Source organism: Ciconia boyciana, chromosome 6 (assembly GCF_034638445.1).
Source record: "Ciconia boyciana chromosome 6, ASM3463844v1, whole genome shotgun sequence".
NCBI classification, from domain to species: Eukaryota; Metazoa; Chordata; class Aves; order Ciconiiformes; family Ciconiidae; genus Ciconia; species Ciconia boyciana.
This window is the reverse complement of record NC_132939.1, coordinates 51966396-51992898: the sequence shown is the minus strand read 5'-3', so window position 1 is coordinate 51992898 and position 26503 is coordinate 51966396. Positions and strand designations below refer to the sequence as shown.

General features: G+C 37.9%; 1 protein-coding gene across 2 annotated transcripts; it reads right to left on the bottom strand.

Moving 5' to 3' along the window:
• Nucleotides 1-801: 801 nt before the first annotated feature.
• On the bottom strand, nt 802-26503 carry ZC3H14 (zinc finger CCCH-type containing 14). Of its 2 annotated transcripts, XM_072864870.1 has the most exons (17): nt 26347-26503; nt 25416-25458; nt 22012-22126; nt 18949-18989; nt 18387-18582; nt 17621-18041; nt 15549-15709; nt 14322-14422; nt 11477-11632; nt 9838-9912; nt 9217-9373; nt 7220-7443; nt 4971-5091; nt 3884-4020; nt 2729-2823; nt 1714-1820; nt 802-1072 (listed from the first exon to the last, which is right to left on the bottom strand). In XM_072864870.1, the coding sequence occupies exons 1-17, from the start codon at nt 26380-26382 to the stop codon at nt 1066-1068; spliced, it is 2193 nt and encodes a 730-aa protein (XP_072720971.1). In that variant the 5' UTR covers nt 26383-26503; the 3' UTR covers nt 802-1065. The 2 variants fall into 2 exon arrangements, with proteins under 2 accessions (XP_072720971.1, XP_072720972.1); XM_072864871.1 differs by lacking the exon at nt 25416-25458 and having other exon boundaries at nt 803-1072; nt 26347-26454.

The following is a 26503-nucleotide window of genomic DNA, read 5'->3' as shown; positions in this document are numbered from 1 at the left end:
CAGAATTCAAGACTATATTTGTCAAATTTAAGTTCAAAATATGTAGCTAACATTGTTTTCTGATATCGAATGTAAATATTTGTAAAAATAAATTCTTTTGTATATTTTTGTGAAAATGTAGTTCCCCAAAAGATACAAAAGATTTAATAAAAAAGTGCATTTATGTTACTGCTCAACACTTTTCATCATTATAATACCACTTAAACGTATTCATGGTTACCTCCTGGGATTATTTTTTGCAAGGTAAGTCACAGGAACTTTCTCAAATGAGATAATGACAAAGCACGCCCAGTAGTCAGGTGTACTGGAAGAAAAAAAGGATTCTTCAGAAGGCAGTTCAGAGAGGTGCTTTCTGGCTGTCTGGCGTAAATGGAGACATCTGAAACCATTTATTTTCAAGTGAAGTGGTATTTCATTTCATAGGCTTTTTTAATGGGAGCACAATACCATTAATTGTTTAATTGCTCTTGCTTACAAAGCATTTTTGTTCCCTTGTCTTTGCTTTTTCCCCTGCTTGAGAAACTACATGGAAGTACCTTCTATTACATGGAAAAAATGCCCCAAAGCCAAAGCATTTACACTCTTTTTCCCTGTGAGCGGGTGAAGAGTTCAGTCACGATTTGCTACGACATCAGTTCAGTTGTATGCACTGTACCAAACATCTGCTGAACAAAAAATACTCCTAGCATGATCTGAATACAGGAATAAGCTTTCTAAGGCCTTCTGACGATACACTTACTTCAACACACCTAATCTTAAGCAAGAAACATTACCCAAATAGAACACAAAATGTGCTTTGAAAGTTTTTAATGGAATTTAAAGTAAAACTTTTCTTACACAGACATTTTCTTCTTACAGTGTAAAAAAAATGTAAAATTGCTCAAACTTACAAACTTGGAAAATTAGAGACATTTCAAGTATGCAATCAACTTCATTTTATGAAAACAATGTGTATTAAAAGTTCAAAATGCATGAATTTTTCTAACATCCTGTGCCCCTGGTGGTTAATCTTCCTTTCCACTACTGTCCAAAGGAGGCAAAGTTCAGTCCCAAGTTGTATCGTAATCATTCACTGAGGGGAAAGAGAAAAACAATTCACGTCAGTAACAATCCTACCAGTCTGTAGAGATGATTTGAGAACTGATTCGCAGCCTACCCCTGTAGTGATGAAGACCTTTGCAGATGAGATTAGTTGGAGTGAAAGGCTCAAGTGATTTGACTGTCTTTAAGACAGACCAGTGACTGCAGCTTTGGGAAGTTTGCTACCAGTTTATGAAATCAGGGATAGATGACAGGAATGAGCTGTTCTGCTAGAAACACGCTGAGAAACATCTGAACATTTTGTGGAAAAGACAACTTGGACACAAGATAAAACAACGGTAAAGAAGAGCTGATGTTGGATTTTCAGCTTTATTCAAATAAAACTCGGTAAACACAACACGTTCGGGTCAGGATTCCAGTGACTCTGCCATATCCCAGCTGCAGGGCACTTGTTTTTCAGTGTTGCATCCCATTAGTTAATGTTTATACTACTAAAAACAAAACAGTACAGAGTTCTTTTTAAAAGAAAGATGCCTATAACAGGTATGTTTCTTTATACATTGTTCATTGCACACACATTACTCCTGTGAGTAAAATTACATTTGTGACATAAGTCACAACATACACTCTAAACCTAACCAAGAAAAATAAAATTTAAAAAAAGTATCTCACCTGGTTTGAGTTCGAGTCCATTTCAAGGCATGGCGTGGAGGTACAGCAATAGTTGGATGGTAAAAAGTGCAGTCTGGTCTTGTACACTGGGTATTAAATCTACAATGCTAAAAATGAAAGCATTTCAGGAGAGGCTACTCAAAGCTGGCTGGCTGAACTCCTGAACAAGCTAACCTAGAACTCGTTACATGCAAATTTGTAATCCTGAATGACGTATCTGATGATAGATAACTGAATCAACAGCTACGTAGACTAGTGCAATCAGTTCAACCCAATAACAAAGAGAAATCCTTTAATTAAGAGTTAGGTGCTCCAAAACTGCCACTGCACTGACTGTTCCTTTGCTTCTAAGGGTTTACAGACTTTGTGTGTACGAGTTAGGAGCGTGACACAGCATTATCTGAAAGACAGCAGAAAAGCCAGAGTATCTGGCTAATAGTATCTGGGAGCAGAGTCCTGGGGACCCAGTGCATTTCAGCATTGTCAGGGCTTGAAAAAGGACTAAACTTACTGGCGTAAGGATATGCAAGGACACAATTCTACAAACAGAAGTACCCAAGTTATAAACTCTTGTACTATATAAATTACGTTAATATACTCCAAGGTAACTGGGCAATCTTTTAAGTTCTTGTATATTGCAGCACATCTGAGGGAAGAGCCAAGAGTCTGAAACTTATTCCTTCCATACAGGCTTGTGCTGCTTAAACCATGACAAGGCTACAAGATGTCCTCCTCCTCTGCCCCCAGCATCCTGGCTGGGCAGATCTTTGACAAGGGCTCTGGCTGTCTGCCTGCTTGAAACTCCCCAGAAGCACCTGGTAGAAAGATTATTTAAAAATATGATTTTCCAAATTCTTTAAATCACTGCTTTTGCATATTCTGTTTCTGAGCTAAAGTTAAAATCCAAAAAGTAAAAGCAAAAAATGTGAAATGCTAGTGACATTTCCTGACTCCAAGTAACATATTTCAAGTATCTTTCTAGCAAGGAAGGGAAGAGATAGGAGATAACTCTTACTTTTGGGTGGTAAAATGGACATTCCATTTTCTTACAAGCAGGAAAAAACTTGCACAGCAGACTACTGGAAGATATAGACGGCGTGGGTAATGGTGCTAACAGTAGAAAAGAACAGGAAGTGAGCCTGGATCAGAATAAACTGCTTTTTAATATAGTTCTACACAAACTTAAATATATCAATCCTTCTGCAAGAAATTACGTTTTATAATACACCAAAGTTCTGCAAGAAATATGGGAAGCATATCACAACACACTAAGTGGATCTCATCCTGGGGTAGAACAAGACTATCAGGTAATCATTAGTCTCGGTTCTTCACCATTTCAGGACAGAAGGTACCATGGTCATGGCAATGCTTGCAACAAATTAAGCAGAGATTCTGGTAGGCAGAGACATTCTGCCTACCAGAAATTAAAATTTAGACAGCAGCAAGCCTGTTAGAGTTTAAGCTAACCAGACTGAAAAGCGCAGGCACTGCACTTTCCAGGAATACACAGGAGCTGCTGGAAATGATACAGGAGATAAGCACATTGTACTCTGCCTTCTGGCAAAGTAACAAAACTGCATCGTACTACGAGTAAGGGCTAAACGACTTCCTAAAGATCATGACTTCAGTGGAGTAAAGGCCCTCCACCTTGGCACTGCTCAAAGGCTCAGGAATACCAACCTGTAATCCAAACACAGCTATTGCCTTCACTGGGTAACCTCATCCCTGAAAGCCATCTCATCATTACATAAAGTTAACCCCTACAGTGTCATTAAAGAAAAAAAAGCGTTCATACAAAGACAGAAAGCTCTGTTTTCAATTTGTGTCACAAGCTCTTGGTACAGCATGTATCCAATGTAAGAAACAAATCTGAGTAAAACTGCAATGCTGGCTAATCCCTCCAGAAGAAGGGGCTGCTTGTGCAAGTCACCACTTTGGCCTTGCATAGATTTCATATGGACTCTTGCGTAGAGCGTCCAGGGATTTTTCTGATAACAGTTTTTGCAGTAACACTGGATTATTATTCTTCATCTAGCATTAAGAGTTGAAAGACAATTAAGTCAAATCAAGCAAAAAATTATTGTTTCACCGCTGTCAGTTTCTGCTTCCAAATACACTGTTTTCCCTTCAGCACTTTCATTTAAAGCTCAGAAAAACAAGAGGTGCTCACCTGGTTTTGGAGGTGGATGGGGGGTTCGTCGACTGGCATGAGTGTAAGGACAGTCTGGCTTAGTGCACTTTGCATCGTATTTACAGTTTGGATGGATGAACAAGCATTTGTCAGCAAATTTGCAGTTAGGAAAAACTCTGAAGGAAAAGAAATTAAGTCGTAAGTCCATACTCGGAGCAAAATCCCCAAGCAGCTGTTGCGCACGAATGCCAGAATATCACAGAAAGCCAGAACTACAACAGGGCTTGCCCACGTGTGTTAGTTACTTCCAAAGCAGGGCATGCGGGTGCAGTGTACTAGCCGTACACGAACAGATCTGTATTCATTTTCCCTGTGGACACTCTTTACATGCATTAAATAACTACCTCACACTCGGTGGAGTTTGGTAGCAAGCTACTTAGTGCAAGCTAAGACACATTATTCTCAGTGTGCAATGCAGAGCAGCGAAGGCTCTGTGAATTCAGACCTTTGCACAGAGGGGCACAGAACTGACTAGGTAATATGGTTCATGTACTGAAGAGAAAGTGTTATTTTAAATTTAGTTATGTTGGATTTTAAAAGAAAATTCAAATGTCTGAGTAAATGAAGCTACCCAATCTGGTAACCTTTATCTCAAAACAGAAATTATTTTTCTAGACTGTTGCTGGTTGTGGAAGAGAAGGCAAAGGTACAGCACACATTCAAGAATTAGCCTTTGCTTTCAACTAAAAAATTACTGCATTTCCATGTAATGGTACCCTACTGTGTTCAAAAGCATTTTGACAGCTAGCAGAAGAGTGCCTCTTGTTTTAAGAGGACACCAATTCCCACATCTCTAAGCAACACAGAAACACCAGCCTGTATGCTAAACTAAGCTTTCTTCAGCATGAGCACAGCTGTGGCTCTACTTATTAAAACCATCACTGTATTCTGACACATGGTAGATGGGAGGAAAACAGAAGAAATTACAGTGTAATAATCTAGCTGCGATCCCTACCCTAACAGACTTACACTGCCTTGGAATATTTACCAACACAGAAGGGAAATTTGTAGCACTGAAATAAAAATAAAAATAACAGGTCAAGCGGATGAGCTTTGCACTACTCACTTGCAAGGTAGTGTGGGGTGATGGTACACACATTCATCTCCATTTTTACAGGCAGGCCAGTACTTGCAGCGCTCAAGCACCTTCTCCTGTTTTTGCAGCACATTTAACTGTTCCATATCCACTAAGAAGGCAAGAAAAACCAAGCTGGGACCTTTATGATTCTATATGCAATTTGGCATACACAATATAGCATAATTGAAATTCACAATATTTCCTATTCACTCTCTCCATTTAACCCAATTCTTGATAAGCCTCTATTAATCAAAAAAGTTGTGACAGTAAAGATTTATGTACAATCATATTATCTGAAGCAAATTTCCAAAGCTACAAAGTGAAAGAAGTCATAATATTGGACTGACAGCTGCCTTTTGGTGATAAAACATCAAACTTGCACTGTTTACAAGCAAAATAAATTAATTTTCTTCACAAATCCAAAACGAGGTGTGAAAGTCAAACAGACCACATCTTTATCAGACAAGACAAAGATTCTTCAACTGAACCCTAGTTACAACTGTTCTGCTGAGCCATGTGTTAATAATAGCTGTGCTTCCTTTCTCCAAGATATTTTTGGCCTAGAAAATTATTTCAAGAGATAAAGTAAAAAATCAATTTTTACACTAATCAGATGCGATTTATTAGTATGGGGACACACACTGAAAAAGAACTACTTTCATGTAATTTGCTCAGACAGATACCACATTCACTTCAGTTACCTCACTTCAGACTCCAATCCAAAAAGTATTTTAAGAAATTCCAAGCTGAAACATTCAATACCTTCACTACTCTTACAGGAACCTGAGACTTTGACTTTCTCCTATTTAACATTATTTCTAAAACCTCATTCTGCAAATTCAGGCAATTAAGCATATACCTTCACTGTTGTCTTATTTTCCCAAATCTGCCTGAACCTTTGGCTTTTAAAAGCTTTCCAAGACTGCTAGATTTATCTCTTTAACCTCACTAGTGACACACTTGCTCCAGCTTCATTCCACCCTCAGCCTCATTTATGCCTTCTCCTTGCAATGCACCGAAGCCTAATAACGCTATCCTATCGTAAAACCACATCGCTTGTACAAATCACTTCCACACTGACCCGATTCTGTGTGAACTTCAGTCACACCCGTGCTACTTCTGGCTAACGTAGCTAATCAAGTAAGAATCCCTAATAGAGATATAACTGTATCAGTGACACTCTCCTGTACCAAAGAGCTTTAGTAAGGAGTATGAAAGAGACTACGCTAGCAAAAGCACAGATTTGCAAGGGTCGTACTCTAATATATATTTCATTGTACTAGTAAAAATGTGCCAATGGGTATATAACATTCCTTTCTTCTTTAAGGCTGCCTGATATGAGTAGTACTCCTGAAGCCAGTGGGACTGAAAGGACATGGACTTAAAAGATTTTTTGCTTTTCCCCTATGGTTCTCTCATAATTGCATTACACATTGACAGCTGGATCCATGAAATTTAAGTTCTCTGTATAGCATCAAATACTATTCTTTATTTAGTTCAGAAAATTTGGGTGCACTGCTATTATGGAAAATAAAGGTCTTTTCATAAGAAAACTAAAAAAAAATTAATCCAAGCATGACCTTAAGGCAAGTACTCAACAGGTCTATGACAAAACAATATCCTCTATATTTTTCATCACCGTTTCAGCATTCTAAACAATTCAAACATAGGCTTCAGCAAGCAATTTCCCACAGGAGTCAAAAGGTATCCTGAATATATAATGTTCAAGTAAAATCATACACTGTTTAAGTTCTGCTTTCAGAGACTCTAGCAACTTGACTCTACCAACACCTTATACTTAACGGGATCCTTTTGATATCACAAATCTAGACAGAAACATTAACACCAAATGATTTATTTTTTAAAGTTCAAGGCATGGCAAAACGTTCGTCATAAAATCTCTTGTCCATCAGCACGGGGACAAATGATAATGGGCCAACAAGAAGTGCAGATTTCTGGTAATGAGGACAAACTACATTTTCAAAAGAAAAAAACAAATTTCACAAGTCCTGAGATGTGTGGAGAATTACCTATGTGCTGTATTGCTCTAGTTTATCAAGATAAGGGCTTCCAAAGATATGACTCCACTTAACTACCACATTTCATTTGCCTAAAGAATGTTCTAATTTCAGGAATAAATACCATCATTTTGATTTCTTAAGAATTACATATCCGAGAGTTCTATCCACAATCAAACCACCACATTAATGTTAGATCCTGTTTGTAAGCATAATTACCATCACAGCTCTCTAGCTGCCTGGTTACAATTTGCATCTGCTGTGCTCGAAGGCCTTTTAATCCTTTGCCGGCACACATATTTTGGGTAACTGGCTTTAATCCTTCAGTTATACACATATCTTCCTCTTCTTGATCAGAAAGGTACCCTGGTGGGCTGGGCACGCCATCCAGTGTCACGATGAACTTGGGGCTAGCAGGTTTCTCTGGCTGTGCAAGCTGGTCTCTATCAAACAAAGAAATGTAGTAAAAATTGATTTTCTGACTCCACAGGTCTGAGTAAAAGTGAGCTGCACTAGTAGCTAAAAGTAGTACAAGCTAATCTATGGAGAGTCATGCAGTAACAAACCTTCTTTTAATACTACTAATAATATACTCCAATTAACAGTTTGCCTTCCAGTCTCTCTGAAGCACTAATAAGAAATACAGCTTTCAATGGCATACAACAGAGAATTTGGCAGGTACATTTCAGTTTGTTGCATTCCGCTCAACAGACAGATCCAAAAGCTCATTTACGGACACAGTTAAATAAAGGAAAGTCATTAATCTTTTGAGGAATTTACAGTTTTGAGACAAAAAAAGTGAGGGTAAAATACCATTCTTGGAATCACGAACCTTTTAACACACAAAACGGGTGTCTCCTCAAAAATACTGAACAGCACATTATGAAACAGTGGGTGTAAAAGTTTTTAGGGCTAGGAAGAGAGAATTGAAATACTGACACTGAGAACTTTGATGCTCAGCCTGATCGAAAGATCAGTCTGGCCTAGTATCCCCTATCTGATAGTAGTCAACGTGGATAAAAGAGGCAGTATATAAAAACAGGGGACGCATGCATTTCTCCACTCTTCCACTGCCCCACCCATTTCACCCAAGGGACTTCCTGAACAGCATGTGATTCTAAATATTTGGAAATGCACTATGGAGTTCTTACTCTGACAAACAGTGATAGTATAAACTTTGTTTCTCTATGAAATTAGGCTAAAAGTAACTACAGTGTAGAATGCCTTTAAGAAGAGAGAAAAACAACACATTAGAAACATCACTAGCCAGAATTTTCAAGTTCAAGCAGTCAGAAATTGATCTATTCACACGCAAAAATTTACCACTCTCCTGTAGCACAGTCACAGTTTTCAACTGTGACATTGCGAGGTTATGCTTTTGGGTTTGTTTGTTCATTGTTAGTTTTATTTTTAATTAACACAGGCTGTTTAAAGCCACTCATGGAAAGGAAACATTAACAGTTTCTCAAACACAGCAGCCCACAGTGATGAAGTACATCACGTTGTTCTCAGTGGTTCTTAACTCTAACAGGTAAGATACGTAAAACTGTTCAGTAGCAGGAACTATCAAGGCCTTTAACAAGTTAAGAAAATGACTGTGCGCTGGCCATTGTTCCTTTGGGGAAATGAAAAAACACCCCCAACACATCATTTGAAGCTGACATGAACTTTAAACTTCTCTTGGCCAAACTCACCAGTAAGGAGCCTTAAATCACTCATTCCACATGCCATTTAACTGTTTGTTGGCTTATGGGTACTAAGCTACCTGCATGCAGAACATGCTGTCTTCCCTCCAGCACTGAGAACTCACGATCCACCGTACTCAATATTGTGTTAAAAGACATTTCTTAAGAAATGTAATCTCAGCATGAACCAGGTGTAAAACTAGAGGCAATTTAAGCAAAATTATTACTTAACTAAGATTTCAGAAATCAGAGCAGCTATGACAAAAAAGAGCAGTGCTTTTCAGTTCCTTCTTTCTTGCAGATCAAAGACATGCTCAAGCTACAGTTGACCCTGGGAATTACTGCCAATTTAGAAGGATTTCTGGGAGGTTTTTTGCCCCTGCTTTTTTTCCTCTGCCATTCAATGTCAGTCCATTTTCCATGATGTCACAGATCCTGACTGGACTGACAAAGCCCAAGTATGACTGAATGATTCCATCTAAACCACAAACAAGCATTCTATTAACAGTCCTAAAAGTAGTAACTTTTTACCGCGTCTGTATTAGACGTCCTGAGAGTACTCGTATTGCCTCTGTAGCCCTCTTTCCCAATTGCTGATTCTGCGGCAGTATTTCCTCAGATAACTTGGGCTTCTTCAGGATAAATGACCTAGTATCTGTATGGACCATAGATTCTGTATCATAGTAATCTGAATTGGAAGAAAAATTACATAGAAAAGAGAAAAAAATAAGGTTGTAGTTGTACTCTTAACTTATAGCATATTTTGTAATATCAATTTACATGGCCAATAAACTAATTTTATTTTAATTTCTTACTAGTAGCTTCCAGAAAACATTTTTACTTCCTTGCTTATTGCACAGAAGTGGATCAACAGGAGCCATTGGCCATATTAGTCCAGACCAGGAAACTTTGTTACTGGAATGGCTGTGCCAAAACACCACTGAAGGGGGTCCACACACCCCCAAAATCTCTTAGGCTTTGAATACCTACTGATGTAACGCTTTTATTCCTTAGAAATGTAGAAACTAGAAAATACTAGAAATCAGTATAATTAATTGAAAAGGAAGTTATATTTTAACATTCACTGACCAGTAGTGTTCAATTTGAAAACTAGCAATTTTTATTTAGGAATAAAAAATCACAAGACTTAACCTTGAGTCACTTGCAAGGTATCTTCAATCACAGGATCAGTCTGGAGCCGAGAAGAAAGCTCCTTTTGTTCAGCTCCTAAAAAAACCAGTAATTAGAAGCATATTGTACTGCATATCAAAATGAAACTATAGATTAAAGACCTGAAGCATACTCTTCTAATTCCTTTGATTAAAAAAAAAACAACAAAAACCTCCACACTTCTAACAAAAAGAAGCCATTCTCATTGTTATGAACCCCTTTCTCATTGTTTTGGAAACAGTAACAAGTTTTCTCCAGCCAGATGGCATGGCAAAATCTAAATACTGAAAGACTCTAGTCTTTCCCATAATCATTGCTCAGTACAAACTAGGTCTGTGGGTATGGCAGCTTATTAAGACCAAGTTCTTCCTCCTTGTTTGTAGAAGTATTGACTATTCAGAGAACACACACACAGGAAAGCAGCTAACTACAAGGGACTACTTTATGGTCTTCTTAAAAGAGGTGAAACAAATCAGAGTAGCACTGTTCTACATTTGACTTACGGTTTGAAAAATTTATTTTGCTTTCTGTACGTTTCCTAAGCAAGCTGTCATTTCCATTTCAATGGCAAAAGAGCAAAAATATTTAGCATAAATATTTTCTGTACATTAATTTAGAGACTGATAAAGCTTCTTCTTACGTACTTTACAGATACAATTTCAACTATTTTATGTTGGCAGAAAGATTCCAAATGCATTTATATGAGAAATGAGAGACTGAAAAAATATTTTTTTAAAATAATGAATGTTTACCATTCCTTAACAGTGACTGTGAGCTGATGTAACAAAGATCTTACTCAAATCAAATTTTACTCAACAATCTAAACATCTAAACACTTAGCAAGAGTAAACTAACTTCTTCTTACAGAAGTGTTTTTCCACCGTCTTACTTCTATGATTCCTTGTAACACAGACACACACACACTTCTTTCTTTGTAACAAAATCATGCTGAAAAGACACTTTGATTGCCTTTAAATGTTATTCCATTTTCCTTCAGGAGTTTCCTAACAGAAGTAAAAACAAAGCTTACTGTTCACACAGTTACCCTGGTATCAGCTGTCCTGTAACAGCGAATATAGTACTCAAATATTTACACACACACACAAAAAAACAACCCATTAGAACTATTTGCGTGGTAACAATATGTCAGGAAGAATCTTTTAATACTTCATATGCTGCAAAATTATTCCAAATGTAGAGTATGGTCACTCTCTCACATAAGCTTCATGACAGAATTACTCCTACAAGATCTTAAGGAAAAAATGCAAAGGATGGGAAAAGAGAAGTTATCCCAATATAAATGGATACATTTGCTTATTGCATTTGCTTATGCAAAATTATTCTTCAGTGATATGCCAGAATGCTATACCACCCTTTGCTTACTGATTAATTCCTCTGAGGGGTGGGTGGAGGGCTGGGTGGGTGGGTGTGTGTATATGTATATATTTATGTATGTATCTTACAGCCATGGTTTAGAAAGCTTCTTGATTTTCAGAGCATTTCCACATGCAACTTTGGCTGCTGACTTAAAAATTACAAGCATTTCTTTGCTCTGCTCTGCTCAGCCTGTTGTAAAGTGACATTCCCTGATACAAATTTTTAAAGAACATTATCAGATGACCTTGAATTCCTTCAACTGTCTGCTCCTTCGGCTCTTCTACTTGAAGCTGAGAACTCAGAGCAGGCAGTCTGTTTTGCACATGGATTACTTCTAACTGAGAATCTTCTGGGCTAATTCGAGTTCTTGGTGCAACTGGAACAGTCTGTTTCTGTGGAACTTTAAATAAAGAGACAATGGTAAATCATTTACATACAACCCAATCACACAACAGTATTATTTTTACATATGGTCCTAAAATAACTCTAATAAATTCCTACATACACACACACACAAAAAATCCCAAGCATCTGTCTCCACAAAAATCATCTTTAGCTACCTGTAAAATTCTTAGTGTGAAAGCACATTTGTGCATGTGCATAGAACACTCTATGAGTGGCACCTCAGAACATCTACTCGTACGACAAAACAGCATAAGGATTAGTGACATCAGCAAAGTATTCATTCATCCACTTCTACACATAATTAACTTGGTACTTTCTCATGGTATTGAAATTACTTTTCATTCCACCTTTCATATAAACAATCATGGATTATCAATGTGTACTTTTCATACAGTGCCAGCTACCCTGTGCTAAGGTGCTTGCAAACAGAATATAAAACTTGATGACAGCAGAATCATAGAATCATTTAGGTTGGAAAAGACCTTTAAGATCATCAAGTTCAACCATTAACCTAACACTGCCTAGTCCACCACTAAACCATGTCCCTCATCTATACATCTTTTAAATACCTCCAGGCATGGCGACCCAACCACTTCCCTGGACAGCCTGTTCCAATGCCTGACAACCCTTTTGGTGAAGAAATTTTTCCTAATATCCAATCAAAGCCTCCCCTGGCGCAACCTGAGGCTGTTTCCTCTTGTCCTGGGCTTGTTATTTGGGAAAAGAGACTGACACCCACCTCGCTACAACCTCCTTTCAGATAGTTGTAGGCCTCCTTTCAGGCAGTTATAGCATGGAATTTGGGGGTAGCAGGATGACAGGTTGACTTCTTTACTTGGCTTCTGCTAAGACCATCAGAACTGGTTGTGAAAAGCTAAGCATATTCTTCCCTTGGCTGAATATCACATCAGCACTCAACTTCTGACACATACAAGTAAAAGGTACTGCTCAGTACTGGATTTATCATTTACGATCTTACCATTTTGTTTTACCTATATATTTCAAATTAGTTTATTTCAATATTCCATTCAAAATACTTTAAAAAATACATGAAATATTAACTCTGACGTGGAAGAACCTGCATGGTAGTTCAGATAAAATTCACAAATCACCTCTGTATTAAACCACAAAGTGGTGCTTTTTGGTCTCTCCACTGAAATATTCTCATGTTGGTAAGCCAAACTACAAGATCACCACTATTAAAAATCAATAGTTTTAATTAATTTTAAAATTTTCTGGCTATGTTCTATTTCCTGCCATATTGCTATGTACACAGGAAAGAGCTTCCTGCATCACCTCAAAGTACTGTTCCCTGTGTTGCTGCTTTTCCCACCATAAACACTCCTTGCTGGATAACTGGCATCAGAACGTAGGAGTATCCATGCTCCCACCTCTTTTCTTAACAAACTGTTCATTCTGCTTACCATCTAGAATGAAGACAAGCTCTTAATGCTTGGGAGGCACTTATGTTATTTGCTATTAATGAAGAAAATACTTTTCTTTTAGAAGTTCATTTACTGTACGAAATATATTTTGTAAATAGTCAGGCAATTCAGTAGTTTACTAGAACTATTCTTAGTTAATTTTTCTTCAATTCTAAGTTTGGAAACGATCTTTTTTAGTCATCCATACAATTTTTAAAACCAGCTCACTCTATATCCCACTTCTAACATGCAGACATCTCCTCCAATTCAAGAGCCTTTGAACACAGAAAACTCCATACACATCTCATGCCTTTAGATCTACCTATCAGCACCTGTGCAACCTTGAAAATACAAGTAACAATGAGAAGACAGGGAAGAAGTTCACAATGACCACTTTGTAAATATGTTAATGTAGAAGGAAGATAGGGGTTTCTTACAGTTAGTTTGCAGGTTTTGAGAGACAGCAGGCAAGAGATTTTGGATAGCTTTCAGTCTTGCTCCAGATGGCATAAAAGTAATGGTTTAGGTAGTTTAGTGAATGTTGCCTCCCTGGCAATGCGCAATGCTTCCTGCTGACAACACTAGATTTATTACTACCCAATGAAATGAAAGCACATGAGATAACAGTTGGATTTGCCCTTCTTCAGCAGAAGTTTCTCCTAGCTAGGAGAACTGAATGCCTGCACACAGGCAACTGCTCAGTTGTTGTATTAACTGCAACTCAATACCTAAAACCACTGAACTAAAATTGCAGCCTCACTGTTTAAAGGCAATATACGCTGATATATCAATCCATATGTTGCTTGTTATTTTGCACTTCTATTACCTATATCCAGTGCATTTTGATTTTTTGCTGTTTGGCTTTTTTCTCCTCTCTCAGAAAGAAGGAAGAGAGTGCAGAAAGGGAAAAAAGAGCAACCAATTAGATCAAACAACCTGCCTAATACTGAACACTTTCTCCTTGGCAACTATTAACTTCAGAAAACTTCTGACACTTCCATTTTGTCTCTATGCACTTTACAGACTTACTAGCTTGATTAATATATTTTAAACAACTCTTTCCTCCCTTGTTTATGCTTTCATCATTCATCACTGAAGATTAAAGTAACATTCACAGGACATGGAAAATCCCTTATGTGTATCACTGACATGAGCTATTTAACATTCTGTTTTCTCTCTAAGCGCTATCTTTAGCTTGGATTTATAAAACAGGGCTTGGAAATATTATAGCTTAGCACAAACAAAAATAATGCTAATTACCAGTGGAATAATTGGTTGTTTTTGTAACCGATTCCTGTGCTTCAGAGATTGCTTTCAGTATTAAATTCTTATTGGCCTGTTTTGAGGGTGGCAATGAAGGTCTAAGGGAGATAAAAAAAAATATTGAATTGTACATGAATTGCAACAGCAACTGTATCCATGTTAAACACAGATATTTCAACAGGTCAACACAGTTATGCATAATACTGATAGAAAAAATCATAATCTAAAAGCACTTTATCTATATTTGTTTTCAGCTTGTTAATCTGTTCTCTGAGTGGATGGAGATCCACAAAATGCTCTCAAAAATGGAAGTCCAGAGGCATGATTTCACCTCGCAGCTTAAGCTGCTGTAAAACCATGCTGCATCTGAAAGGCACAAACTCTGCCATTCATTTCCTCCCACCTCTGCCCCTCACATGCCCGTTGCTACATTTGTGTTGGCACTAGTAATTATGCAGCTGCCCTGGGGAGTAAGATCCAGCTGAAAACTGACTCTATCAAAAACATATTAGTTGTAAAAAAAGAAAGCTTTCTGTTTGTTTTTGAACATCAACAATAAGGAAGTTTAAATCAGACAAACGTGCTGTGGCGCTGAAGATAAATTCAATAAGGTGTATTAGCTTAAAACAAATCTTATACAAGCTAGCATTGTAGACCAGTAGAACCATCTCTTCCATACTTTAAATGTTCTTCCTCTTATTGTTGAAAATCAGATACAAACCATTGAGGTACTTTGCCTGACACCTGGACATTCAGACAGAATTAGGGAGCAGAAAAAAAAGGAAAAACCACTCAAATCTTTTTAAAAGTTAAAAACACCTTAAAGAACAAGTGATAATTGGTTTGAAAACTATTCCCGAAATAAAAACAAAGCAATTAAAACTCCTGGAAAATTATGTTATGACATTACATACCTGGTCTGAAACATGCCAACATTAACAGTCTTTTGCCAGTAAACTTCCCAAATAGTGTAAAATTTCACATTCCATTGCAGCTTATGCACAATAATAAAAACAGGTTACAAAATCAGAGGAAAAAAGGGAGTATAAACAGATATCTCACCCACGGAGTTGCAGGATAGTACAAAAAATATTAAAATTACTTACTTAATTTTGTCTGTCAGTTTTCAAAACTGCTAACAGTTTTCCCCAACTTTCACTTTCAAAGTTTTTGTTCATTAAATTCATTCTGGAAACCACACAGAATCACTGAGATCTTAAGTACCTTCTTTCTGGCTTTGCAGGTACAGACACACTGCTGGAGATGCTTCCTGTTCGCAATCCATAGTCTTCCTCCTCCTCGTCATCTTCCCCATCATTACAGAACTTTTTCACTTTGACTACTGAGCTCACAACAGGCAACCGTCTCTTCCTGGAGCTTTCTTCCTACAACAAACAGAGCAGCCAAAACAATTCATTTAGCATAAAGCATGTATTAATAAGCTAGGAGAGAAAATATTGCAATTCTACCTATAGCCAGAAGATGGAGAACTTCCATTCAAGTTGCATGAGTCTAGATCTACTGTACTGTCGGCAGAAACAGGTGACAGCACTAGAGAATATGAAATGAGACATATTTACACCGAAACATCTCATTAAAAATGTAAGTGTAAATAACATTTAGAAAAGGAGAAGAAAAAAGTCTAAAGTACAGACAATTTATCCAACATCTACAGAAAAAGCAGGGTTTTCCAAAGAAATTCATACTACCCTTCAAGATGCACCTGTTGAAAGTCTGATAGAGAAGAGTGAAATCAGTATGAATGACTTCCTCCTCTGTATCAACTCTAATTTCACATTAGTGTAAGGATTAATTTCTAGCAAGCTGACATATTCCAAAGGAGCTAATAGAGCTATGCAGAGCCAGGATGGTCCAGTTTAGGCAGTGCAAGGCCCTTGTTCTTGACATAGCCACTTACCACCACCACAGCGTAATTGGTAGTGACAAATTTAAATGCTAGGCTGCATGAAAGCATAGGAGAAAGCACATGTCAATAATTCCTGTAGGAACCATCACTCAGCACTGAACTACACAGGAGCACAACGAGGCATCCGGATGCCAGGTTTGTACACAGTATGCTTTAAATGATCCTATATCCTCCAAGGAGAAAGAAATATCCTAAGGGATGGACCTGGACCACACCGATACAGAAGACTGATAGAGTAAAGAACCCAATACCTACAGAAATGACCTTTGTAAAGGTGAAACTTCCCAAAGCACAAAAACTTGTCTAAGAGAAGGTAGAATACAGCAAAGGTCCACAGTTCTAAGAAACACTCCTGAAATAGCCCTCTTCTGGACATTATTCATTAAATAGTAATGGAGGAAAATTATCACAAGACCTTCTTCTAACATTTCCAAGGAGAGATGTGACTGTCATTCATCAATGACTTAGGTACAGCCTTAAACAAATCACTATATTCCCATTCTCACTTCCCCATCTTAAAAAACAAAGACATCAGCACATACCTTTGTAAAGCATTCTAGATTTCTGAATAAAATTAATTGTCCTTTACACAGAATTAAGTAAGTAGTAGCAAAGACAGAGAACTATATAAGCAGCAACAAACACAGATGCACTTGGAATACAAAGTATGTAAAATTTCTGCTTCATGACAACATTAGCAGCCATAACAATCTTCATTCCTCTCACAAAGCGCTCTTAGCTGATTCATAAGGATAGTCTTAAAACTATCAGCTAGGACTATCACCCTGCCTGGCTTAGTCTGGCCTCCAAAGTATGTAGGGCAGCAATCACCTTTTAGTTTGTCCTTGTACAACACCCATCCCAAAGAGTTCTTAAATGCCATGGTTCTAAATAGCATAATAATAATAATCCTAATAAGAAACATATCTGGGCTTTAGAGACTAATGTATAACTAGCACAGGTACAAATAAACAGCATCCAAAAAATACCGATTTACAGAACTGTGTAAAGCTGGAGATTTACATAGCACTTATGGAAGATCATGCTGTTCCAATGATCTAGAGATCAAAATTATTATTTCTAATTCATCACATGCATCATAACAATGTGCTAACCCATTAGTCCAACTCAATATGGCATGAAGATGTACAAGCCAATTAACTCTGAGATGCAGCAACCTGTCAGGTGATGATGTTAAACTATGCAATCTCTTTTTATCAGTGGACCCAAAGAATGAAATCCCAAACCGACTGGTATCAGTGACAGAAGTCCTTCGATTTCTCTGAGGTCAAGATTTTACTGGAAATGTACATAGCAATTTAGGTTCCTATCAAGTGTAAAATATCGCAATAGTTTAGATCATACTAACCTCACTGCCTACTTTATCAGCACTAAGTTTGGAGGTGGGTCTGTAACTTTCTGCTAAGCTGCCAAATGCTTCTGGATTGCACAGCTGGCCTGTTTCCAAAGACCTGCAGCTCTGCGTGTCTAACTGCCGGCTCCCCTGCAAGTTACCCTGCTGTGACAATCTGTGCGCGTGTATGTTGCCATCTGCACTCCTGCTAGCTGGTGGTCGGTAGATTTCAGCAGAAGGACGAGAAGAACCATAAGTTACAGTTACAATAGGTTTCTTCCGTGACAAAGGATTCTCCTGCACGAAGTTTAGATCTTCATCAATTAGATCATCTGGTTCAGGTTTAATGTCAATTACAGCTTCAGAAGGTGACAATTCCCTCAAAGGCTTGACTGTAGATGTTAAGCGGGATGCAGAACCATCTTCACAAGACTGCCTGATAAAATAAGAAATTGCCAACTATTAACTCATCTGCAAATAAAGTTCTGGAAAATGAGAACTGTCTTTTAAACAAAGCCAGCAGGGAAGAATCATTAAGATATGATTGTTTATAATAACCGATTGCTATTTTTAGTTTGGTTAATTAATCTAAGCGCATCTGTTGCTTAAAGAAATGGAACTGAACTCCTGATTTAATGCTTTTTATGCAACAAATTGTAGCAATGCTTTACTCTTCAAAATTACTTTGATCTTTCAAGCATCTGTGCTCTTCAGAATGACTACTACAGTCACACAACTACTAACGTCTGAATGTGTGTTAGTAAGTAACCAGAAGCTTTACCGTGAAGCAGTGTTCCTTTGTTCCTGTGAGCTAGTTGAAACTCTTGAGTCATTTCTTTCAGTCCGAGTGCTGGAAACTGCAAGAGGTGGCAAGATATCCTCACGCCTCCTCTCATCACTCACACATGAACTGCTTTTGCTGGAAGGAAGGTTGCTCTCGAAGATATTAGATTCTGAAGATTTTACACTAGTTGGTTCTGTGGAGACAGGTACCTTTCATTTTTACATCAAAGCACAGCAATATAGATTTTGCAGTAAATGTAGCTAAGAAACTGCAAACAAGACATTGCGCAGATCTGAAAACTCAACAAGCTTTCAGCTTGTTTCAGATGTTTCAACTGAAAACATCAGCAAGAAACACCCAGAAATAAATTCTGGACTCAGAAATAAATTCTTTATCTCAAAATATAAAGCAATTTTCTGAAGAGTCAGGACCCAAAAGACCATATAAATTGAAATTTAACAAAACAGTCAGCTAAGATCTTTTTTGAAACTCATTAGACACACAACACTACACAGAAAAGATAAACTTAACTTTCACTCAAAATTGTTTCTTTACTTACCAGTAGTCACAGATCGCAGCTTATCCAAAACACCGTGGAGCCTGAAATAGATGGGGGACAGGGAAGGAAGCAAAAGAGAAAAAGGAGAAATAAAAGAATTTAACTTACATTCAGAATAATAATCTTTCAGAAACCAACTGCCTTTCCCCCCCTAGAACAAGCATCTCATTTATCTAAGATTTCATTTTCCACCAGCTGATGTATGTTTAACCTCAAAAGGGAGGCTTTAGGTATCTTGCCTCCAGTGAGTCTTCATACATGCAGGTAGGGTATTCATCATATCATCTACTTGTAGCATTTAATTGGTTTACCTAATTAAAGACAGTACTTTCCACTGTTTCACTACAATTGATAGTGTGAGTTAAGTGTCTTCAAAAGGAGTGATTCAAAAAACCTAGGTTAGAAGCCTAAAATATAGCTGAAAATTTTACTTCGTATATGTAACTTTAATTACACAGCAAAGTTAAACATAATTGTAAATACAAACCTAAACAACATACAATTCACAGCACTTAACATACTCAGGATTCTTCCAGCATGCTTTGTGTATACCAACAATATTCTTTGAGACATGTTGGTGAGCAAAAACATTTCAGCGAGGTACCAAATTTGCCGTTTGCCTGTGAAAAAGGCACCAAGCTGAAGCAATACAGGAAATCAAAAGGCTATAAAATAATGCTGTTTAAAAATAAACACACATTACAGTGAAAAGAAAGGAAAAAAAAAAGAAAAAAAAAATCCCAACACTTACAAACATATCCTACTTGGAATTCAAACCTGATCATGGACACCTCCATAATTTAGACTGAGTATCAGAAAGGAGTTAAGGAACAAAAACATTGAAAACTGGGAAAAGTAAGACTGCATGTGAGTATAAGGAAGGCTTCTCAAACCTCCTTGTGAGTTTTCACTAGAACACTCTTAAAAGTTTCATCAGCTGAGCTCTGCTGATGCATATCAGTTTTCACACTGACCTCCAGGTAACTGTGACCTCACGCTTGGTTCAGAGTAAGAAGTGTTGGCCAGCCAGCAGGATTGCCAGGTCTGCCACAGAATTGCTGTGAAACTTTTGCTAGATGACCCTGAATTACCAGCTACAGAGACAAACCAAGGAAGGCAGACCTTGTTGAGTATTGTCTTTAGCCAGAGACCCAATGCTTAAGAATGTAAACATTCTGGGTTGCCTTTAAAATAAATAAAAGCATATAAACCTCCCAACTACAATGCTATTTAACTTTTTTCCACCACTCCTTTTACAGCTTATTGCATAGGTTTCATCTTGTCTTCTTTTCCATCATTCTTTTAACCAATACGTACTTCGTTACCTGATAAAGCACTCTGAAATTGAATTTGTATTTATAAGCGAATGCGGATACTGAATTGAGAATAGAAGACCCATTACATTTAGAATTTAAGCATGTATCAAAACCAGCAGGAGGTATAATATCTACATATAGTTGATATCCAGTTCTAAATATATATATTAAAAAAATCTTGATTTCTCTTCCCTGCTGAAATTTGCTTTCTCTACATCTTTATTATTTTTTCAATAAAGTTTTAGTTTCATTTACAAAGCCACAGAAGTGTTTTCTGATACATATTATTGTGCTATTTCTTATTACCCTTATTATTACCCTCATCAACTTGTAAAAATCACCAATTTGTCTAACTGATTCCCAAAACTACTATGAGAAAGACAACTGCGTGACTTACTGATACAGTGAAACCCAAAAGTTTTGCCTAGGCAGACCACAAGAGGGAATAAAGAACATAAATGCCTGTGTACTTTTTAAAAAAGGGATGCATGCTTAATTGCATTCCTTTCTTATATTTTTGACAAATGCTGGGAAAAAATTTAAAACTTTGAAAGCAAACTGAAATTATATCCATACAAGTAACACTGTCACATGGAAATCCATCAGTTTAAATGGTTAATACAGTGAATTGTAATAGCTGGAAATAATTTTCACTTTTTGTCAATGTTTATGGTTTCAAAACATACCCAACTTCTAAAATGTTTCTCTCTGCTATTTAATAGCATAAAAGCTCCTAACCAAATAAAGCGGAACTTGACTAATCACATAGAAGAAATACTGGAAGTGAATGTAACCAGTCAGTATGAAAACTTCAAGGGAAGCAAACTGAAAAAGCAGAAAAAAAATGTAGTATTTCTCTAATCTATACAAAACAAAAAAACATTCCTTAAAACTATATTAGGTTAGAGACTCAGAAATAAGATTAACCTGAAAAAATACACAATTCTGAAAGAAAGAAAAATCTCTGGAGTGAAATATCTGTTTGGATGCTCTGAAACATGGAGTTAATTAAAGGTTTATACCGTAAATCAAACTCAGTATTAGAAAATGCATGAGAAATATAATGGCTAAGGCTGTCATGTAGCATAGCACAAATTAATCCACACTGTCAGGAGTTTAGAAAAGAGTTTGTCTGGTGCTAATTTGTCCTGCTCACAATAATTCTGGGGTTCTACTTTTGTTTTGTAGAGCTGAGTGGTGGTAATAAATAAACAGCCTGAGAGGTGGGAATACCTAAGCATTTGGTGCTAAGCCTTGTCAAAGACGGTATACAGAATTAGATCCACTGCTCATCTGTCCTGATATAGTAATTCCCATGCACAACAGCAATCTGAAGCACTATTAGCGTAAAAGCAAAGAAGTTTGTCTTTGAAGAACTATTTTACATCTAACTACAGTGAATAGCACTCTCATGCTCACAGTGGGCTTTGCAGGAATAATTTTTTTTAAGTCAACATATGGCCCTCACTTACCTGAGCATTTCACACTTCATTCAAAAATCTGACTGGACTTATGAGCAAACAAAGAATATAAGCCCCCCCAGTCCTTTGCCACTTAATTATCACTGCAATAGCCTAACTGTTGACAGACTAAAAATAATTTACTTATTAGACATGCAAAGTAAAAGTTTTGATTAATGTAAGTTACACAATGGGAATATAAGTAACTTCTTAAATTCTCAGGTTTCAGTTATAGAAAGCAGTCCTGATTACTTGTAAGAAGTATGACAAGTAGCTAACAAACATACCAGACAGTAAACCTGACAGTGTTGTTTCCAAGGAAAAGGGAAAGGTCTTCTGTCATCTGCTCCTGACTCTTTTTATTGGCCACCATAACCATAATATAATCAGGGAGCTCTTCATCTAATAGAAAGAGAAATATGTTGTTTGAAAGTATAATAAATCATAAAAGACATAGCAAACATCCTTAAACATGTAACCAGCATTTTTTTTTCCAGTTTTACTATAATGACTCTGCAGGCAGAGGATTAGGTAAGCAAATTAACAAGACTTCCATTTCCTCTGAGGTTCAACACAAGTTTCAGCTATGAGTGAAGAATAAAAGATCGTCAACTTCATAAGAGCATAAGCTGAAGGTAAGATCAAAGTATTTAAAAAGTGAGTATATAAAACACAAAAAGGACAAGATAAAAAAAAGCCACCCTGCTGCCTATATCCTTTTACTTGAACACTAACAACCATCTACTATTTTCATCACTTCAAATATTGCCAAATATAGCACCTTATCCCGATCAAATTTCCTTTAGTTTAGAAAGCCAAACAGATAAATATCACCTTCTGATTTGTGCATTAAATGAATCAAAACTGTATTAACTTACAGATTTTCCACATACAAAAACAATGAACATCAGGCCTTTAAAAAAAAACAAAAGCAACCCCAAGAGTCTGATTCTCTAACTCCCTAACATATGCAATTTCATACACAGTGAGAAATCCCTTCCCCTGCTGGACTGCTGACACAGGGTACACCTACTCATCAGAACGGATAGGAAGGTAGTGAGAATCTGACATTCATACATTAAGGGTTTGGGGAGTTTAGGGTTTGTGCTTTTTACTTTGGCCTAGCTCTGATCTACTCTGAAGGACTGAATGGCGCATTTGTTGCTTGAGGGCATTAGGTATGCTTTTTGAGCACATATTTCAATTTAGTTTAATCAAACCCCTCATGCTCTCCAATACCACTCCATGGCATGAACATAACAATAGTAAGTGAAGATAGTTGGGAAATCCACTTCAAATTGTGAATTTGAACCAAGGCACTAACATAGCCGTACTCATTTCATCAAGTTAAGTCTGTACACAACGTTAAAAAGACTTAAAAAATGAAAAATCTTAAATAGAAATGAAAATACAAATCAAAGGAATTGCCTTTTTTCTATGCCTCTCTATGTGCCCTGTAAATAATTCATCTGTACCCTAGACTACAGAAATAATATTCATACATTGTACCTGCACTCCACTATCACTATTCAAGTGTTCCAACATAACACATTCCTAGCCTAAACCCTAACTTTTTTTTGGTGTGTTTTTTTTTTAATGTAAACTACAAGTTGCACAAGATGGATGGATACCCAGATCTAGGAACTCAGAATTAATTTTATTTTTTGGCCAAGCTACTTTTAAACCTGATCAGCTCCTCAGGTGGTTCAACATGTGATAAAGTAAAGAAGATACTTTAAGTATAGATCAAAATATAAGTTAGCACAATTACCTGTAACAGTACAATAGAAGGAAAGAAAGAAAGAAAGAAAGAAAACAACTACTGCTTCTCTCAGTGATTGTGCTGGCTTATGCCAACTTAAAATTGTATGCCTTTTGAAAATTTTGATAGTTGATAAATATTTAACTATCTTTATTTTGCTTCACAGATATGAATTTTTCCTTTGCAAGTTCTACACAACAAATAAGTTTCATCATGTCTTGTTGTAGAAGACTTTTTGAAAGAAAAGAACTAGCAGTTACAGAAAGAAACAAAAGCATGGTTCTTGCTCACAGAGGCTAGAATGAGGGAGAACCGATTTTTACCAGTTACCTAAAAAGAAGAAATAGAGTTTTTGAAAAACATTACTTGGAAAGTTGTCCAAAATACTCTAGTCAAGAAAAGAAACCTGAAAAACGACAGAAATTTGGAATCAGTGGTTCAAAAACAAAAGAGAGGCCAAGGGAAGTCAGACTTGGCAATAAAGAATACAAAGTTATTTAAAGAAGTTCACAAGCTGACTGGGAAGAAAGTGCAGACATTGTATGCTGATCTTGGGAACTGCCTTCTGAATATAGAAGAACAGAAAGAAAAGAAAAACAGAGAAAGAATAATCAGCCATAGTTGGAATCAAAGATTACTTGTATTCTACCAGCATCTTGGTATTAGAGATAAGAACGATTTTTTTCAGAATTGCAGGAAAAAGCAGATAAAGAATCAAGAACTGAGAAACTGAAACCTGGAATGACAGTAAAAAAAAAAAAACGAGTTACTGAAAAATACGACTTTTGAGATGGTGAAAAAAGACAACCTTACAATGAAAAAATTCTAAACACGGTTCCTTGGCACCTGCTGAGTTCAGAACGTCAGCTCGCAAGTAACTCCCTTCTACGGAGTCAATACATTTTGATTCCACAGATACAATGGCCCCCTTTAAATAGGAAGTAAGATGAATTCAAGATCAAACTACAAACTTTTAACTTGGTCCTGCAACTCATAGCATCACTGAACTATGCTCTCAATTCCTTTCCTTCACCTGAAATCCAAGAAGTATCACAGACAAAAAGGCAGTTGCAGGACTGAGGTATTCTGCTTCCAACAGAACACTGTGTTGTTACCAGCTTCTACTGCTGTAAAAAACAGCTGCTCTTAAGTGCAATATCCATTTTCCTGGATTCAGGAAGAAAACCCCACCAAATGCAGACATTCACACTGCTCATATCTCTCTCCTCACAATCCAAAATAAAATCTCACCCTGCCTCTAAGATTCAGTTACATATGTTTCATCAACATTAACTTAACATAGCTCTTAGTTTTCCCCTTAACAGTCAAGCTCTTACATTTTGCAGATTTGTCCTACATAATGTTTCTGACATGGTCTTTCCACCTCCTAAAACAGTCAGTCTATCTCTGTCTTATAGTAATATCCTTTCTCCTAATTTTGACAAATGTCTCACCCTGAATTCAAAAGGCTGTTGAAAAGATGCCTAAGAAAGACTGACTCCATCTCACAGTGGTCACAGGTAACTGCTGTTATATTTGCAAGGATCTTACTTTATATGTTTCTCCTTGTGCTTCAAAGAAACTTCCTTAAATATTCACAGACACATCATTGCTTGGTTTTCTTTCAAATCCCTTGCCACCATTTCTCCTTGAAAGGAGAGACTGTTAGCCTTTTAGTTATTTCCTTTTAGTTCTTCATACATGGGTGTCCACGTACTGCCTCCTCTTATGCTTAGACTATACATATTTTGTGAAGTAAGTCTTTTCCTTTCATATTAGTCCCAGCACTTCAGATAATTCATCTCATGCTTAAGGCCTCTGTATGCAGTAACACAAGTAATAGTAAATATGTTGTTCCATTAACTAGCTGGTTGTTTCCTATCTAACAACAATGAACCTAAAGATTGCTAAACACATGATAAAACTTACCAACATAAGCCCCCAGCTCCTGCAACTTTCCTTTTATAGCACCCTAAAAAATAATGAAATAGCATTTAAGGGATGGAGCAACAAAGTACTTCTAACTGCAAAACGGTGGGAGGCTTAGCAAAGTTTTTCTCATTAACTGTTTGAACATGTCAGTTTAACATGTTACTTTCCTAGTCTCCACTGCTCATGATACAAACATTGTAACAGTGAGGGACTGACAGCAGAATAGCGAGAACTGGCAGGAATCTCACACTTTCTACCATAATTACAATATACCAGTTCCTGGTGCTACCAGATAACCTCCAAATCCCAGATGTCCTTTTTTAAGCACAGACCATCCGGGCTCATAAGGTGCAAAGAAAACGAATGCCGGATGGTTTGATAAAAGGTCATTCCCGGCTTAGCAAGAAAAAAAACCTGCCAGGATTTTCAACCTGTGATTGCTGAGTGGGAGCAGCTGACAAGCCCTGACGGTAACGGGGGCTCACACCAGAACGCCCGGCTACGGCTGCTTCCTCTCCCAGGCAGCCCCCGGTTCCAGGCCTGCGTCCCAGGTGGGCCGCTGCACGGCAAAAACTCCGGGGGAGAGATGGCTGCTGCCCTCCGGGGTATGGTAAGACCCTGACTCCGCTTCCCAAAACAATGACGCTCCTGTTCGTACCCCTCCCCGGGGAGCCCCGAGGCCGAAGGCCGCACGCCGCCGGGAGCTCCCGGTAACCCCGGCCCGGCCGAGGGTTCATCCCGCCGCTTCCTTCCGCCGGGGGAAAGGGGCTCGGCGGTGCAGGGCCCGTAGCGCCCCCGCCGCCCCCGCGTCTGCGGGGAGGCCGGAGAGAGCCCGGCGCCTCCGCCATCGGCTGGGCCTGCCCGCTACAAGCGAGGTCAGGCCCGTGCCGCGGGTGTTGAGGGAACGACCCGGCTGCTTCTCTCTCACCCGGATCTTGCGGCTGATCTCGGTGCCGATCTCCATGGTCGCGCAGCCCCGGTCCCTTCCCGTCGCGCCGTGTCGTGCCCCCTCCCCTCCCACCGCGGCCTCCCGGCTCCGCTCCCGCCGCAGGCCGCGCTGGCTCTGGAGCGCCGCGCCGGAGAGT